Raw genomic sequence first — 17,500 nt, 5'->3', positions numbered from 1 at the left:
ACAAGGTAACCGTATCTGTCAGGGTTAGTCAGGGTGTCACAAGTAACTGTACCTGTCAGGGTTAGTTAGGGTGTCACAGGGTAACCGTACCTGTCAGGGTGTCACAAGGTAACCGTACCTGTCAGGGTTAGTTAGGGTGTCACAGGGTAACTGTACCTGTCAGGGTGTCACAAGGTAACCGTACCTGTCGGGGTGTCACAAGGTAACCGTACCTGTCAGGGTTAGTTAGGGTGTCACAGGGTAACTGTACCTGTCAGGGTGTCACAAGGTAACCGTACCTGTCAGGGTGTCACAAGGTAACCGTACCTGTCAGGGTTAGTTAGGGTGTCACAGGGTAACTGTACCTGTCAGGGTGTCACAAGGTAACCGTACCTGTCAGGGTTAGTTAGGGTGTCACAGGGTAACTGTACCTGTCAGGGTGTCACAGGGTAACCGTACCTGTCAGGGTGTCACAGGGTAACCGTATCTGTCAGAGTTAGTCAGGGTGTCACAAGGTAACCGTACCTGTCAGGGTTAGTTAGGGTGTCACAGGGTAACTGTACCTGTCAGGGTGTCACAAGGTAACCGTACCTGTCGGGGTGTCACAAGGTAACCGTACCTGTCAGGGTTAGTTAGGGTGTCACAGGGTAACTGTACCTGTCAGGGTGTCACAAGGTAACCGTACCTGTCGGGGTGTCACAAGGTAACCGTACCTGTCAGGGTTAGTTAGGGTGTCACAGGGTAACTGTACCTGTCAGGGTGTCACAAGGTAACCGTACCTGTCAGGGTTAGTTAGGGTTTCACAGGGTAACCGTACCTGTCAGGGATAGTCAGGGTGTCACAAGGTAACCGTACCTGTCAGGGTTAGTCAGGGTGTCACAGGGTAACCGTACCTGTCAGGGTTAGTTAGGGTGTCACAGGGTAACTGTACCTGTCAGGGTGTCACAGGGTAACCGTACCTGTCAGGGTTAGTCAGGGTGTCACAAGGTAACCGTACCTGTCAGGGTTAGTTAGGGTGTCACAGGGTAACCATACCTGTCAGGGTTAGTTAGGGTGATTCCACAGGGTAACTGTACCTGTCAGGGTGTCACAAGGTAACCGTACCTGTCAGGGTTAGTTAGGGTGTCACAGGGTAACCGTATCTGTCAGGGTTAGTTAGGGTGTCACAGGGTAACTGTACCTGTCTGGGTTAGTTAGGGTGTCACAGGGGAACTGTACCTGTCAGGGTGTCACAGGGTAACCGTACCTGTCAGGGTGTCACAAGGTAACCGTACCTGTCAGGGTTAGTTAGGGTGATGCCACAGGGTAACTGTACCTGTTAGGGTGTCACAGGGTAACTACCTGTCAGGGTTAGTTAGGGTGTCACAGGGTAACTGTACCTGTCAGGGTGTCACAAGGTAACCGTACCTGTCAGGGTTAGTTAAGGTGTCACAGGGTAACTGTACCTGTCAGTGTCTCACAAGGTAACCGTATCTGTCAGGGTTAGTTAGGGTGTCACAGGGTAACTGTACCTGTCAGGGTGTCACAGGGTAACCGTATCTGTCAGGGATAGTCAGGGTGTCACAGGGTAACCGTACCTGTCAGGGTTAGTTAGGGTGTCACAGGGTAACTGTACCTGTCAGGGTGTCACAAGGTAACCGTACCTGTCAGGGTTAGTTAGGGTGATGCCACAGGGTAACTGTACCTGTCAGGGTGTCACAAGGTAACCATACCTGTCAGGGTGTCACAAGGTAACCATACCTGTCAGGGTTAGTTAGGGTGTCACAGGGTAACTGTACCTGTCAGGGTGTCACAAGGTAACCGTACCTGTCGGGGTGTCACAAGGTAACCGTACCTGTCAGGGTTAGTTAGGGTGTCACAGGGTAACCGTACCTGTCAGGGTGTCACAAGGTAACCGTACCTGTCAGGGTTAGTTAGGGTGTCACAGGGTAACCGTACCTGTCAGGGTGTCACAAGGTAACCGTACCTGTCAGGATTAGTTAGGGTGATGCCACAGGGTAACCGTACCTGTCAGGGTTAGTCAGGGTGTCACAAGGTAATCGTACCTGTCAGGGTTAGTTAGGGTGTCACAGGGTAACTGTACCTGTCAGGGTGTCACAAGGTAACCGTACCTGTCAGGATTAGTTAGGGTGATGCCACAGGGTAACCGTACCTGTCAGGGTTAGTCAGGGTGTCACAGGGTAACCGTACCTGTCAGGGTTAGTTAGGGTGTCACAGGGTAACTGTACCTGTCAGGGTGTCACAAGGTAACCGTACCTGTCAGGGTTAGTTAGGGTGTCACAGGGTAACCGTACCTGTCAGGGTTAGTTAGGGTGTCACAGGGTAACTGTACCTGTCAGGGTGTCACAAGGTAACCGTACCTGTCAGGGTTAGTTAGGATGTCACAGGGTAACTGTACCTGTCAGGGTGTCACAAGGTAACCGTACCTGTCAGGGTTAGTTAGGGTGTCACAGGGTAACCTTACCTGTTGGCAGCCTTCAGTTTATACTATTAGAAGAGTTCTCCCTGTCTTCATTGTCTCAGTCTTCGTCTTGTTTCTGGGTAAATATTTCAGGTGTGTTTTCTTTTAGGTGTGTTTTCTTCCTCACAGACGAGCAGCGAACATGTCTCTCCTAAACGGAAATCAAGTGAGTAAAGAAACGTGGAATTCACACAACGAGATGATGCTGGAGCCGCTGTCGGTCAACGACGCTGAGGTTTGTAAGCAGTACACAAATCTGTACCAATAATGTCTCACCTGTATAAACCCATGTTACCTGTACAGCTCGTAGTGTTACCTGTACAGCTCGTAGTTTTACCTGTACAGCTCGTAGTGTTAGTGTTACCTGTACAGCTCATAATGTTACCTGTACAGCTCATAGTGTTACCTGTACAGCTTGTAGTGTTACCTGTACAGCTCGTAGTGTTACCTGTACAGCTCATAATGTTAGTGTTACCTGTACAGCTTGTAGTGTTACCTGTACAGCTCGTAGTGTTACCTGTACAGCTCATAGTGTTACCTGTACAGCTTGTAGTGTTACCTGTACAGCTCATAATGTTACCTGTACAGCTCATAATGTTACCTGTGCAGCTCATAGTGTTACCTGTACAGCTCATAATGTTACCTGTACAGCTCATAATGTTACCTGTACAGCTCATAATGTTAGTGTTACCTGTACAGCTCATAGTGTTACCTGTACAGCTCATAATGTTACCTGTACAGCTCATAGTGTTACCTGTACAGCTCATAATGTTACCTGTACAGCTCATAATGTTAGTGTTACCTGTACAGCTCATAGTGTTACCTGTACAGCTCATAATGTTAGTGTTACCTGTACAGCTCATAGTGTTACCTGTACAGCTCATAATGTTACCTGTACAGCTCATAATGTTACCTGTACAGCTCATAATGTTAGTGTTACCTGTACGGCTCATAATGTTACCTGTACAGCTCGTAGTGTTACCTGTACAGCTCATAATGTTAGTGTTACCTGTACAGCTCATAGTGTTTACCTGTACAGCTCATAGTGTTACCTGTACAGCTCATAGTGTTACCTGTAGAGCTCATAGTGTTATCTGTACAGCTCATAATGTTAGTGTTACCTGTACAGCTCATAGTGTTACCTGTACAGCTCGTAGTGTTACCTGTACAGCTCATAGTGTTACCTGTACAGCTCATAATGTTAGTGTTACCTGTACAGCTCATAGTGTTACCTGTACAGCTCATAATGTTACCTGTACAGCTCATAATGTTACCTGTACAGCTCATAATGTTAGTGTTACCTGTACAGCTCGTAGTGTTACCTGTACAGCTCATAATGTTACCTGTACAGCTCGTAGTGTTACCTGTACAGCTCATAATGTTACCTGCACAGCTCGTAGTGTTACCTGCACAGCTCGTAGTGTTACCTGTACAGCTCATAATGTTAGTGTTACCTGTACAGCTCATAGTGTTACCTGTACAGCTCGTAGTTTTACCTGTACAGCTCGTAGTGTTAGTGTTACCTGTACAGCTCATAATGTTACCTGTACAGCTCATAGTGTTACCTGTACAGCTTGTAGTGTTACCTGTACAGCTCGTAGTGTTACCTGTACAGCTCATAATGTTAGTGTTACCTGTACAGCTTGTAGTGTTACCTGTACAGCTCGTAGTGTTACCTGTACAGCTCATAGTGTTACCTGTACAGCTTGTAGTGTTACCTGTACAGCTCATAATGTTACCTGTACAGCTCATAATGTTACCTGTGCAGCTCATAGTGTTACCTGTACAGCTCATAATGTTACCTGTACAGCTCATAATGTTAGTGTTACCTGTACAGCTCATAGTGTTACCTGTACAGCTCATAATGTTACCTGTACAGCTCATAATGTTAGTGTTACCTGTACAGCTCATAGTGTTAACTGTACAGCTCGTAGTGTTACCTGTACAGCTCATAATGTTACCTGTACAGCTCATAATGTTAGTGTTACCTGTACAGCTCATAGTGTTACCTGTACAGCTCGTAGTGTTACCTGTACAGCTCATAGTGTTACCTGTACAGCTCATAATGTTAGTGTTACCTGTACAGCTCATAGTGTTACCTGTACAGCTCATAATGTTACCTGTACAGCTCATAATGTTACCTGTACAGCTCATAATGTTAGTGTTACCTGTACAGCTCATAGTGTTACCTGTACAGCTCATAGTGTTACCTGTACAGCTCATAATGTTAGTGTTACCTGTACAGCTCATAGTGTTACCTGTACAGCTCGTAGTGTTACCTGTACAGCTCGTAGTGTTACCTGTACAGCTCATAATGTTAGTGTTACCTGTACAGCTCATAATGTTACCTGTACAGCTCATAATGTTAGTGTTACCTGTACAGCTCATAGTGTTACCTGTACAGCTCGTAGTGTTACCTGTACAGCTCATAATGTTAGTGTTACCTGTACAGCTCATAGTGTTACCTGTACAGCTCGTAGTGTTACCTGTACAGCTCATAGTGTTACCTGTACAGCTCATAATGTTAGTGTTACCTGTACAGCTCATAATGTTACCTGTACAGCTCATAATGTTACCTGTGCAGCTCATAGTGTTACCTGTACAGCTCATAATGTTACCTGTACAGCTCATAATGTTAGTGTTACCTGTACAGCTCATAGTGTTACCTGTACAGCTCATAATGTTACCTGTACAGCTCATAATGTTAGTGTTACCTGTACAGCTCATAGTGTTAACTGTACAGCTCGTAGTGTTACCTGTACAGCTCATAATGTTACCTGTACAGCTCATAATGTTAGTGTTACCTGTACAGCTCATAGTGTTACCTGTACAGCTCGTAGTGTTACCTGTACAGCTCATAGTGTTACCTGTACAGCTCATAATGTTAGTGTTACCTGTACAGCTCATAGTGTTACCTGTACAGCTCATAATGTTACCTGTACAGCTCATAATGTTACCTGTACAGCTCATAATGTTACCTGTACAGCTCATAATGTTAGTGTTACCTGTACAGCTCATAGTGTTACCTGTACAGCTCGTAGTGTTACCTGTACAGCTCATAATGTTAGTGTTACCTGTACAGCTCATAGTGTTACCTGTACAGCTCGTAGTGTTACCTGTACAGCTCATAATGTTAGTGTTACCTGTACAGCTCATAATGTTACCTGTACAGCTCATAATGTTAGTGTTACCTGTACAGCTCATAGTGTTACCTGTACAGCTCGTAGTGTTACCTGTACAGCTCATAATGTTAGTGTTACCTGTACAGCTCATAGTGTTACCTGTACAGCTCGTAGTGTTACCTGTACAGCTCATAGTGTTAGTGTTACCTGTACAGCTCATAGTGTTACCTGTACAGCTCGTAGTTTTACCTGTACAGCTCGTAGTGTTAGTGTTACCTGTACAGCTCATAGTGTTACCTGTACAGCTTGTAGTGTTACCTGTACAGCTTGTAGTGTTACCTGTACAGCTCGTAGTGTTACCTGTACAGCTCATAATGTTAGTGTTACCTGTACAGCTTGTAGTGTTACCTGTACAGCTCGTAGTGTTACCTGTACAGCTCATAGTGTTACCTGTACAGCTTGTAGTGTTACCTGTACAGCTCATAATGTTACCTGTACAGCTCATAATGTTACCTGTGCAGCTCATAGTGTTACCTGTACAGCTCATAATGTTACCTGTACAGCTCATAATGTTACCTGTACAGCTCATAATGTTAGTGTTACCTGTACAGCTCATAGTGTTACCTGTACAGCTCATAATGTTACCTGTACAGCTCATAGTGTTACCTGTACAGCTCATAATGTTACCTGTACAGCTCATAATGTTAGTGTTACCTGTACAGCTCATAGTGTTACCTGTACAGCTCATAATGTTAGTGTTACCTGTACAGCTCATAGTGTTACCTGTACAGCTCATAATGTTACCTGTACAGCTCATAATGTTACCTGTACAGCTCATAATGTTAGTGTTACCTGTACGGCTCATAATGTTACCTGTACAGCTCGTAGTGTTACCTGTACAGCTCATAATGTTAGTGTTACCTGTACAGCTCATAGTGTTTACCTGTACAGCTCATAGTGTTACCTGTACAGCTCATAGTGTTACCTGTAGAGCTCATAGTGTTATCGGTACAGCTCATAATGTTAGTGTTACCTGTACAGCTCATAGTGTTACCTGTACAGCTCGTAGTGTTACCTGTACAGCTCATAGTGTTACCTGTACAGCTCATAATGTTAGTGTTACCTGTACAGCTCATAGTGTTACCTGTACAGCTCATAATGTTACCTGTACAGCTCATAATGTTACCTGTACAGCTCATAATGTTAGTGTTACCTGTACAGCTCGTAGTGTTACCTGTACAGCTCATAATGTTACCTGTACAGCTCGTAGTGTTACCTGTACAGCTCATAATGTTACCTGCACAGCTCGTAGTGTTACCTGCACAGCTCGTAGTGTTACCTGTACAGCTCATAATGTTAGTGTTACCTGTACAGCTCATAGTGTTACCTGTACAGCTCGTAGTTTTACCTGTACAGCTCGTAGTGTTAGTGTTACCTGTACAGCTCATAATGTTACCTGTACAGCTCATAGTGTTACCTGTACAGCTTGTAGTGTTACCTGTACAGCTCGTAGTGTTACCTGTACAGCTCATAATGTTAGTGTTACCTGTACAGCTTGTAGTGTTACCTGTACAGCTCGTAGTGTTACCTGTACAGCTCATAGTGTTACCTGTACAGCTTGTAGTGTTACCTGTACAGCTCATAATGTTACCTGTACAGCTCATAATGTTACCTGTGCAGCTCATAGTGTTACCTGTACAGCTCATAATGTTACCTGTACAGCTCATAATGTTAGTGTTACCTGTACAGCTCATAGTGTTACCTGTACAGCTCATAATGTTACCTGTACAGCTCATAATGTTAGTGTTACCTGTACAGCTCATAGTGTTAACTGTACAGCTCGTAGTGTTACCTGTACAGCTCATAATGTTACCTGTACAGCTCATAATGTTAGTGTTACCTGTACAGCTCATAGTGTTACCTGTACAGCTCGTAGTGTTACCTGTACAGCTCATAGTGTTACCTGTACAGCTCATAATGTTAGTGTTACCTGTACAGCTCATAGTGTTACCTGTACAGCTCATAATGTTACCTGTACAGCTCATAATGTTACCTGTACAGCTCATAATGTTACCTGTACAGCTCATAATGTTAGTGTTACCTGTACAGCTCATAGTGTTACCTGTACAGCTCGTAGTGTTACCTGTACAGCTCATAATGTTAGTGTTACCTGTACAGCTCATAGTGTTACCTGTACAGCTCGTAGTGTTACCTGTACAGCTCGTAGTGTTACCTGTACAGCTCATAATGTTAGTGTTACCTGTACAGCTCATAATGTTACCTGTACAGCTCATAATGTTAGTGTTACCTGTACAGCTCATAGTGTTACCTGTACAGCTCGTAGTGTTACCTGTACAGCTCATAATGTTAGTGTTACCTGTACAGCTCATAGTGTTACCTGTACAGCTCGTAGTGTTACCTGTACAGCTCATAGTGTTACCTGTACAGCTCATAATGTTAGTGTTACCTGTACAGCTCATAATGTTACCTGTACAGCTCATAATGTTACCTGTGCAGCTCATAGTGTTACCTGTACAGCTCATAATGTTACCTGTACAGCTCATAATGTTAGTGTTACCTGTACAGCTCATAGTGTTACCTGTACAGCTCATAATGTTACCTGTACAGCTCATAATGTTAGTGTTACCTGTACAGCTCATAGTGTTAACTGTACAGCTCGTAGTGTTACCTGTACAGCTCATAATGTTACCTGTACAGCTCATAATGTTAGTGTTACCTGTACAGCTCATAGTGTTACCTGTACAGCTCGTAGTGTTACCTGTACAGCTCATAGTGTTACCTGTACAGCTCATAATGTTAGTGTTACCTGTACAGCTCATAGTGTTACCTGTACAGCTCATAATGTTACCTGTACAGCTCATAATGTTACCTGTACAGCTCATAATGTTACCTGTACAGCTCATAATGTTACCTGTACAGCTCATAATGTTAGTGTTACCTGTACAGCTCATAGTGTTACCTGTACAGCTCGTAGTGTTACCTGTACAGCTCATAATGTTAGTGTTACCTGTACAGCTCATAGTGTTACCTGTACAGCTCGTAGTGTTACCTGTACAGCTCATAGTGTTACCTGTACAGCTCATAATGTTAGTGTTACCTGTACAGCTCATAGTGTTACCTGTACAGCTCATAATGTTACCTGTACAGCTCATAATGTTACCTGTACAGCTCATAATGTTAGTGTTACCTGTACAGCTCATAATGTTAGTGTTACCTGTACAGCTCATAGTGTTACCTGTACAGCTCATAATGTTAGTGTTACCTGTACAGCTCATAATGTTACCTGTACAGCTCATAATGTTAGTGTTACCTGTACAGCTCACAGTGTTACCTGTACAGCTCGTAGTGTTACCTGTACAGCTCATAATGTTAGTGTTACCTGTACAGCTCATAGTGTTACCTGTACAGCTCGTAGTGTTACCTGTACAGCTCATAGTGTTACCTGTACAGCTCATAATGTTAGTGTTACCTGTACAGCTCATAATGTTACCTGTACAGCTCATAATGTTACCTGTGCAGCTCATAGTGTTACCTGTACAGCTCATAATGTTACCTGTACAGCTCATAATGTTAGTGTTACCTGTACAGCTCATAGTGTTACCTGTACAGCTCATAATGTTACCTGTACAGCTCATAATGTTAGTGTTACCTGTACAGCTCATAGTGTTAACTGTACAGCTCGTAGTGTTACCTGTACAGCTCATAATGTTACCTGTACAGCTCATAATGTTAGTGTTACCTGTACAGCTCATAGTGTTACCTGTACAGCTCGTAGTGTTACCTGTACAGCTCATAGTGTTACCTGTACAGCTCATAATGTTAGTGTTACCTGTACAGCTCATAGTGTTACCTGTACAGCTCATAATGTTACCTGTACAGCTCATAATGTTACCTGTACAGCTCATAATGTTACCTGTACAGCTCATAATGTTAGTGTTACCTGTACAGCTCATAGTGTTACCTGTACAGCTCGTAGTGTTACCTGTACAGCTCATAATGTTAGTGTTACCTGTACAGCTCATAGTGTTACCTGTACAGCTCGTAGTGTTACCTGTACAGCTCATAATGTTAGTGTTACCTGTACAGCTCATAATGTTACCTGTACAGCTCATAATGTTAGTGTTACCTGTACAGCTCATAGTGTTACCTGTACAGCTCGTAGTGTTACCTGTACAGCTCATAATGTTAGTGTTACCTGTACAGCTCATAGTGTTACCTGTACAGCTCGTAGTGTTACCTGTACAGCTCGTAGTGTTACCTGTACAGCTCATAATGTTAGTGTTACCTGTACAGCTCATAGTGTTACCTGTACAGCTCATAATGTTACCTGTACAGCTCATAATGTTACCTGTACAGCTCATAATGTTAGTGTTACCTGTACAGCTCATAATGTTAGTGTTACCTGTACAGCTCATAGTGTTACCTGTAGAGCTCATAATGTTAGTGTTACCGGTACAGCTCATAGTGTTACCTGTACAGCTCATAATGTTACCTGTACAGCTCGTAGTGTTACCTGTACAGCTCATAATGTTACCTGTACAGCTCGTAGTGTTACCTGTACAGCTCATAATGTTACCTGCACAGCTCGTAGTGTTACCTGCACAGCTCGTAGTGTTACCTGCACAGCTCAGAATGTTACCTGTACAGCTCATAGTGTTACCTGTACAGCTCATAATGTTACCTGTACAGCTCACAGCTCGTAGTGTTACCTGTAGAGCTCATAGTGTTACCTGTACAGCCCATAATGTTACCTGTACAGCTCATAATGTTACCTGTACAGCTCGTAGTGTTACCTGTAGAGCTCATAATGTTACCTGTACAGCTCGTAGTGTTACCTGCACAGCTCGTAGTGTTACCTGCACAGCTCAGAATGTTACCTGTACAGCTCATAGTGTTACCTGTACAGCTCATAATGTTACCTGTACAGCTCACAGCTCGTAGTGTTACCTGTAGAGCTCATAGTGTTACCTGTACAGCCCATAATGTTACCTGTACAGCTCATAGTGTTACCTGTAAGTCTCTTGTAGGGGGGTCTTGGGCTGTGTAGTCCGACCTCTGTCTCGTGTCCGTTCATGGTTAATGAGACGCTCTTGTGGTTTTTAAAGCTGTTAATCATTTTCTCTCTCATTAAGTGAACATGTGATGTGTTTGTATTTGCTGTGGAGCTTTTCTGATAGTAGTCGTCTCCTGAGTTTTTCATGTTTATGTTTCAGGTGTTCAGCATCATAAAAAAGGAGAAGCACAGGCAGACTTTCGGTCTGGAGCTCATAGCGTCGGAGAACTTTGCCAGCAGAGCAGTCCTTGAGGCTCTGGGTTCCTGTATGAACAATAAATACTCTGAGGGATATCCTGGTCAGAGGTACACAATAAGTCATAACTGTGATTGGTTACTTCTCATAAGCTGCTTCCTCCTACAGTGTTTGTTTTAGCATTACAGCTAACAGTCGCTATGATTCATGTGTTCAGGTACTACGGTGGTACAGAGCATGTAGATGAACTGGAGAGACTCTGCCAGAAGAGGGCTCTGGAGGTTTATGGTCTGGACTCAGAGAAATGGGGTGTTAATGTGCAGCCATATTCAGGTAAATTTCCTCTCATCATGACCTCTTCCACGCCCCTCTCTCGGTTTAAGGGTGTCACGAAACAAGAATTTGAACTTTGAAAAGATTCTAGGAAAATCGAGAGAACTATCAGCTGACAATTATTTTACCTATTGTTTCTAAGGGGGCTGAGAAATGGGTATACGTAGAACATCTTAGCAATGGTCATACCCCCCTCCCCCAGTGTAGGTTTGAGTTCATCAATGTCACTCCACTGAGGCGCCCACCTGTTATTTCCTTAAGAACATCGAGATTTTACCCGACCAGTTCGGTTCTATTGGAGCCGTTTTCTTAGATCTGAAGCGAGCTTTCATCACAGTAAAGCATGATGTGCTGCTTTCAAAACTTTTCCAACAGCGCCCTCTGCTGGATGAAGTCATGTGCCAAGTAGTAAACAAGCTGTACAGATTGGAGATATCATCTTACCTGTTCAGCTGGTGTTCCCCAAGGCTCTATCTTAGGACCATGAATAATTAGTCTTTGTTTGTCCACACGTTAGAGTTCAACTGTTCGCTGATGAGTCAGTAAGGTTTTTAATCAGTCCTACACACCCTGCATTGGTAATGTTTCTTCTCACCTGTGTGTCCCTTCTCACCTGTGTGTTTCTTCTCACCTGTGTTTCTTCTCACCTGTGTGTCTCTTCTCACCTGTGTGTCCCTTCTTACCTGTGTGTTTCTTCTCACCTGTGTGTCCCTTCTCACCTGTGTGTCCCTTCTCACCTGTGTGTCCCTTCTCACCTGTGTGTTTCTTCTCACCTGTGTGTTTCTTCTCACCTGTGTGTTTCCTTCTCCGTAGGCTCACCTGCTAACTTTGCCGTCTACACTGCCGTCGTGGAGCCTCATGGCAGGATTATGGGACTGGACCTACCTGACGGAGGTCACCTGACACACGGCTTCATGACAGAGAAGAAGAAAATCTCAGCGACGTCCATCTTCTTTGAGTCTATGCCGTATAAGGTACAGAACCATCCCACATTCATACCTCTTGGATCCAATCAGAGAGGGTCTTTCTTCTGTGTTTGTTTTATTGTGACTTCATCTTTCAGGTGAATCCAGAAACTGGATACATCGACTACGACAGACTGCAAGAAAACGCTCGACTGTTCCACCCCAGACTCATCATCGCAGGTCCTTTAACGCACACACACACACACACACACACACACACACACTCACACACACACACACACACACACACACACTTTATTAAATTAGCAAAATTGGGTGTAAATTCAAACAGCTGAAAAACTCTCCTTCTTCTTGGTCTCCTTCGTTTCCTTCTTCGTGTCCTTCGTTTCCTCCTTCTTGGTCTCCTTCTTGGTCTCCTTGGTCTCCTTCTTGGTCTCCTGCAGGAACGAGCTGTTACTCCAGGAATCTGGACTACCCTCGTCTGAAGCAGATCTCTGTTGAGAACGGAGCGTTTCTGATGGGAGACATGGCTCATATCAGCGGGCTGGTGGCTGCAGGTGTCGTACCTTCACCTTTTGAATTCTGTGACATCGTTTCTACGACAACACACAAAACACTGCGAGGCTGCCGCGCGGGACTCATCTTCTACAGGAAAGGTGAGAATTAAAGAGGACGCCGTGTCCAGAAGTCCTTTTAGTGTAGTTCATGTCTCACCTGTCCATCTCTGATGGTCCTCCTCCAGGTGTGCGGAGCGTGGACGCTAAAGGAAAAGAGACTTTGTTCAACCTGGAGTCTCTGATCAACCAGGCGGTGTTTCCAGGGCTGCAGGGAGGACCTCACAACCACGCCATCGCAGGTACATTTCAGAGCGTTACGTCATCTTAGTGTCTGTAAATAAAGTGTTTCTCATGAAGCTGTTTCCCTCCTGCAGGGGTCGCTGTTGCTCTCAAACAGGCCATGACTCCAGAGTTCAGAGCCTATCAGACGCAGGTTCTGGCTAACTGCAAAGCTCTGTCCAGTGCTCTGATCGACCACGACTATAAGATTGTCACTGGTAGGTCAACAGAACATGATGTCATGATGATGTCATAATGATGTCACCTCTGCCAAAGTATTTTAATCTACAATCTCTGATGATTCAAATCAATAAATGGCCCAATGTTTGTTGTCTAAGAAATCTGTTTGTTTCCGTGGTAAGAGCAAGTTTTAAATTCAGTTTTCATGACGTCCAGAAGTTTGTTTCTTAAATTCATTTGATATAAAGAGATGGAGCCTCTCTTAAATCTTTATATATGTCACAGTGTAGGAGGAAGTGACATTCTGTCTCCTCTCTCTCTCTCTCTCTCTCTCCCTCCCTTTGTGAAATAAAGAACTGGAGACCAGTAAGTCTGCTTTGTGCAGATTATAAAATCTTTTCCAAAGTGTTGGCCAATAGAGTAAGTAATACATGTTGATCAGTCATACTGCATCCCTGGCAGATCAATTAGGGACAATATATCCCTCATTAGAGATTATTTGGAAGTCTCTAGCTCGTGGAACACCTTTGAGGCTTTTGGTTTCGCCCCCAGTTTCATTGCCTTGATGAAAACTCTACTCTATTGTGTATTGAAGGTTAATGGTGGTTTAAGCGCTCCTTTTAATATCAATAGAGGGATTCGGCAGGGCTGTGCAATGTCTGGCATGCTTTATTCTATAGCCATTGAACCCATGTTGTGTCAGATAAGAAAACAGTTAACAGGGTTTAAATTAAAGGAGAATCTTATACCCATACATCTGTCAGCATATGCAGATGACATCATGGTTGCTGTAACAGATAATAGTGATGTCAAAAAGCTTATTCACATCACAGAGTGCTTTGGGGAAATTTCCTCCTCGAAGGTAAACTGGGGTAAAAGTACAGCCTTGTTAGTAGGAAAATGGCGAGGGAATGAACCAAGGTTACCTGATGGGTTTAAATGGGTGACGCATGGCATCAAGTATCTAGGTGTTTTTTTAGGATGTCAGTCTGAGGTTCAGAAAAACTGGGAGGGTGTAATTGAGAAAATGGAGGGCAAACTAAAGAAACGAATGTCCTATAGGGGGCGCACACTTATTATTAACAATCTAGTGGCCTCCACCCTGTGGCATCGCCTGTCACTGTTAGAACCTCCAGCAAACCTGTTAATGAAACTCCAGAGTATCACTGTAAACTTCTTTTGGGATAGATTACACTGGGTACCACAGAGTGTTTTATTTTTGCCTAAAGAGGAAGGAGGACAGGGATTGGTTCATCTGGCAAGTAGGAAGGCAGCTTTTAGACTGCAGGTCCTACAAAGCTTTCTTTATGGACCTTTAAATTTACCCTGGAGACACGTGGCTGAGTTTATCTTTGGTCTTGTTGGTCATTTAGGATTTGGAAGAAACATGTTTCTTATGAACTGTGCAGAGTTGAATCTGAGTTGTTTGCCATCATTTTATGTGAGTGTTATTAAAATGTGGGGGCTGTTGGAAACTGGGCGTCTGGGATCAAACACATCCTTGCATTGGCTGTTGAAGGAACTTATACTGAAGGGCTCTCTGTTGGGCACTTCATTGGAAGAGGTGCTGATGACATCTGGAACTCTGACAAATAAAGGAATAACTACAGTCCAACATCTGTTAGAACTGGCTGGAGCTAATTTGGATAATGCTGTAACCGTGGCGAGGAGACTGGAGGTCAGATCGATTCGAGTGGTCGGGCTGATGCTGGAGAAATTCAGAAAGGCGCTGTCAAAAGAAGACAGAGTTCTCCTACAGAAATGGTTTAACGGACAACTAAAACCTGAGGATTGTGACAGTTTTCCCAGGATGTGTGTGAGGTCAAAGTCTGAAGGACTGGGCCCTCTGGAAGAGAGCAGTAAGGTTTGGATGCCTTTGGACTCTGTGAATGGGAAAACACTTTATCAGGGATGTGTCAAGGGGTTAAATAAAGAGAAACTTAAAGATAGAGCAGACACACCATGGAGAAAGTATTTCAAAGTAAAATCTGAGGTCAAACCTGCATGGAGCATGCTTTACAAACCACCGTTAACAAACAGTGCTGGTGATTTACAATGGCGTATTTTACATGGAATTGTGGCTGTTAATGCTTTTGTGTCTGTGTTGAATCCTGCTGTCTCAGATAATTAAACGAGAGACAATTTTTCAATGTTTTTTACAGTGTTCTAGATTGAGGTCTCTTTTTGGGATACTGAATACTCTCGTAATGTCTTATGGAGAACATTTGTTCATTTTTGGTTTCTCTTACAGTAAAAAAAAAAAAAGAAGAAAAAAGGTCGGCTGCTGAATTTCCTTTTCGGTCAAGTTGTCAGTTTATCTCAGTAGAAAAGAAAAAATGGAAAGAGGACAGAGATGTGATTGTGTAGTGGTGTTTTGGAACCTTGTTAAATCTCGAATATATCTTGGAATACAAGTATTATTTTAAAATGGAAGAGCTGGATGTTTTTGAAAAAATATGGGATGATGATGGTGTACTTTTTTCTTTGAAAGACTCTGAAATCATATTTGCAGATGTTTTAATATGAATCCATATTTTTGTGACACATTGTAGTCTGTGACAGTATCCAAAAAATGGGAATGTAAATACATTTTTATCTGAATAAATGAAGTTTTAAAAACTCAAACTCTCTCTCTCCCCCCCCCCCCCCCCCCCCCCCCCCCCCCTCTAATGCTGTGCAGGTGGCTCAGACAACCATCTGATCCTGCTTGACCTGCGCAGCAAAGGAACTGATGGAGGAAGAGCCGAGAAGGTTCTGGAGGCCTGTGCCATCGCCTGTAACAAGAACACCTGTCCAGGTAGGTTCAGGTTTGACCCTGAGTCATGTCCACCTCAGACCTGCAGGATCTGGACCCGGGCACAGACACAGAGAGCCCAGCATGAGGTGCTCTCTGTGTCTGAGGCGGGGCCCAAATGATTGTGTGTGTGTGTGTGTGTGTGTGTGTGTGTGTAGGGGATAGGAGCGCTCTGCGTCCCAGCGGTCTGAGGTTCGGCTCACCCGCTCTCACCTCTAGAGGTTTGGTGGAGGACGACTTTAAGAAGGTGGCGGAGTTCATCCACAGAGGTAATGATTTCTTTAAAGTCTGTAAACCTCATCGTCATGGTAACTGTTCGGTACAGATCAAACACGTTTACTCAGACTCTTTACAGCTTCTTGTTCGTTAGCGTTAGCTTAAACTGATGCTATGACAGTTTGTTGATTACTGCCTCTCTGTCGCCTCCTGCAGGAATCGTTGTGACACTGGAGGTGCAGAGAAGTCTGGATCCTAAAGCCACGTTGAAGGAGTTCGTTTCCGCTCTTGCTCAGGGAGAAAAGTTTCAGCAGCGCGTGGCGGAGATCCGAGCGGAGGTCGAGGCGTTCGCCGGTCAGTTCCCCATGCCGGGCCTCCCTGAGCTGTAGACAAATCAGCTGACGCTCTGCTCAACACGTCTGTGGTTACTGAAATGACCATTTGATTTCTTTTAGTGTTTCTCTCAAACGGTATTTTCAAAGTTTCTGTCCGACATAATGAGACCAAACGAATCGCTGCTCCTGTTTAATGTGATTTCTTATTAAAGTTTCAAAGAGACTCAACAAACTGTCACCAAAGTTTAAACGGCTGTTTTCTTCTCTTTGTTTATGACGGTTTGTAACGATTGAATAATAAAGAAACTGTTCTTTGTTTCTTTAAATCTAAAACATCACATTTATTATATTCATCATGATTTCATTTAATCTGTTATCTGTTAAAGTTCACTGAATGTGTCTGTCATCGATTACTTCTGTCTGTATCTGAAGAAAATAAACGTATAAAAGGTGTTGTACCTGTCCTTTTGAAATATCATGAAACATGAACTAATAAGAGATATAATCTTTAATAATCCTGTAACAAGTTTATTTTATATTTTACATTTATTTATTTGAACAGGACGGATCACAGAAGTTATTCGACGATCGGTTAGTCTGGTCTTGTGACGTCAGTCAGGTCTGTCCGCGCTGCCGTTGATAACAGTTAGCAGCTAGAGAACAGTTAGCATTTAGCAGCTAATACAACGAGCGGCTCTTTGTTCTCAGTTCAAAGATTCAGTTTATAAAACTTGACGTCACAAAGAGAAACTTGTGTTTCCGCAGCGCTGAGTTAATTCTTATTAGAGTACAGGTTAGCCTAGCATCGTTAGCCTAACATCAACATGCAGGACCTGCTAGCCAACGTGGACCACATCAAGTTTGATCTGGAGTTCGCGGTGAAGCAGCAGCTCGGCGCGCAGCCTCTTCCTTTCCCCGGGATGGACAGTACGTGAGCTAAGCTAACACTGAGTGTGCTAACTCTAAACAGTAACTTTGTACTGCAGGTGGCTAACAGCTAACAGCTAACTGTGGCTACATTGTGTCTTTAATAAATGTTTCTGTCTTC

The 17,500-nt window shown here is 43.7% G+C and overlaps 2 protein-coding genes across 3 annotated transcripts in view; both read left to right on the top strand.

Annotated features, from left to right (window-relative positions):
- Positions 1-16,916, top strand: part of shmt1 (serine hydroxymethyltransferase 1 (soluble)) — an 18,034-nt gene extending 1,118 nt beyond the window's left edge. Inside the window, exons 2-12 of the mRNA XM_061065324.1 lie at positions 2,570-2,675; positions 10,797-10,942; positions 11,050-11,165; positions 11,979-12,139; positions 12,229-12,310; positions 12,535-12,747; positions 12,834-12,947; positions 13,023-13,145; positions 15,788-15,904; positions 16,060-16,170; positions 16,334-16,916. Of these exons, the coding sequence (XP_060921307.1) occupies positions 2,583-2,675; positions 10,797-10,942; positions 11,050-11,165; positions 11,979-12,139; positions 12,229-12,310; positions 12,535-12,747; positions 12,834-12,947; positions 13,023-13,145; positions 15,788-15,904; positions 16,060-16,170; positions 16,334-16,506 (1,449 nt within the window). The 5' untranslated portion in view covers positions 2,570-2,582 and the 3' untranslated portion in view covers positions 16,507-16,916. The remainder of the gene's footprint in view (positions 1-2,569; positions 2,676-10,796; positions 10,943-11,049; positions 11,166-11,978; positions 12,140-12,228; positions 12,311-12,534; positions 12,748-12,833; positions 12,948-13,022; positions 13,146-15,787; positions 15,905-16,059; positions 16,171-16,333) is intronic.
- A 139-nt stretch (positions 16,917-17,055) lies between these two features.
- The window catches only part of cpsf4 (cleavage and polyadenylation specific factor 4), a 3,970-nt gene continuing 3,525 nt past the window's right edge, over positions 17,056-17,500 (top strand). The window contains exon 1 of one of the 2 annotated variants that reach the window (XM_061065327.1): positions 17,056-17,379. In XM_061065327.1, coding sequence (XP_060921310.1) covers positions 17,277-17,379 — 103 coding nt within the window. In that variant the 5' untranslated portion in view covers positions 17,056-17,276. Of the gene's footprint in view, positions 17,439-17,500 lie in introns of both variants that reach the window. The other variant, XM_061065328.1, reaches the window with a different exon arrangement.

This window comes from Labrus mixtus, chromosome 20, assembly GCF_963584025.1.
Source record: "Labrus mixtus chromosome 20, fLabMix1.1, whole genome shotgun sequence".
Taxonomy (NCBI): Eukaryota; Metazoa; Chordata; class Actinopteri; order Labriformes; family Labridae; genus Labrus; species Labrus mixtus.
This window is presented reverse-complemented; position numbering and strand designations above follow the sequence as displayed.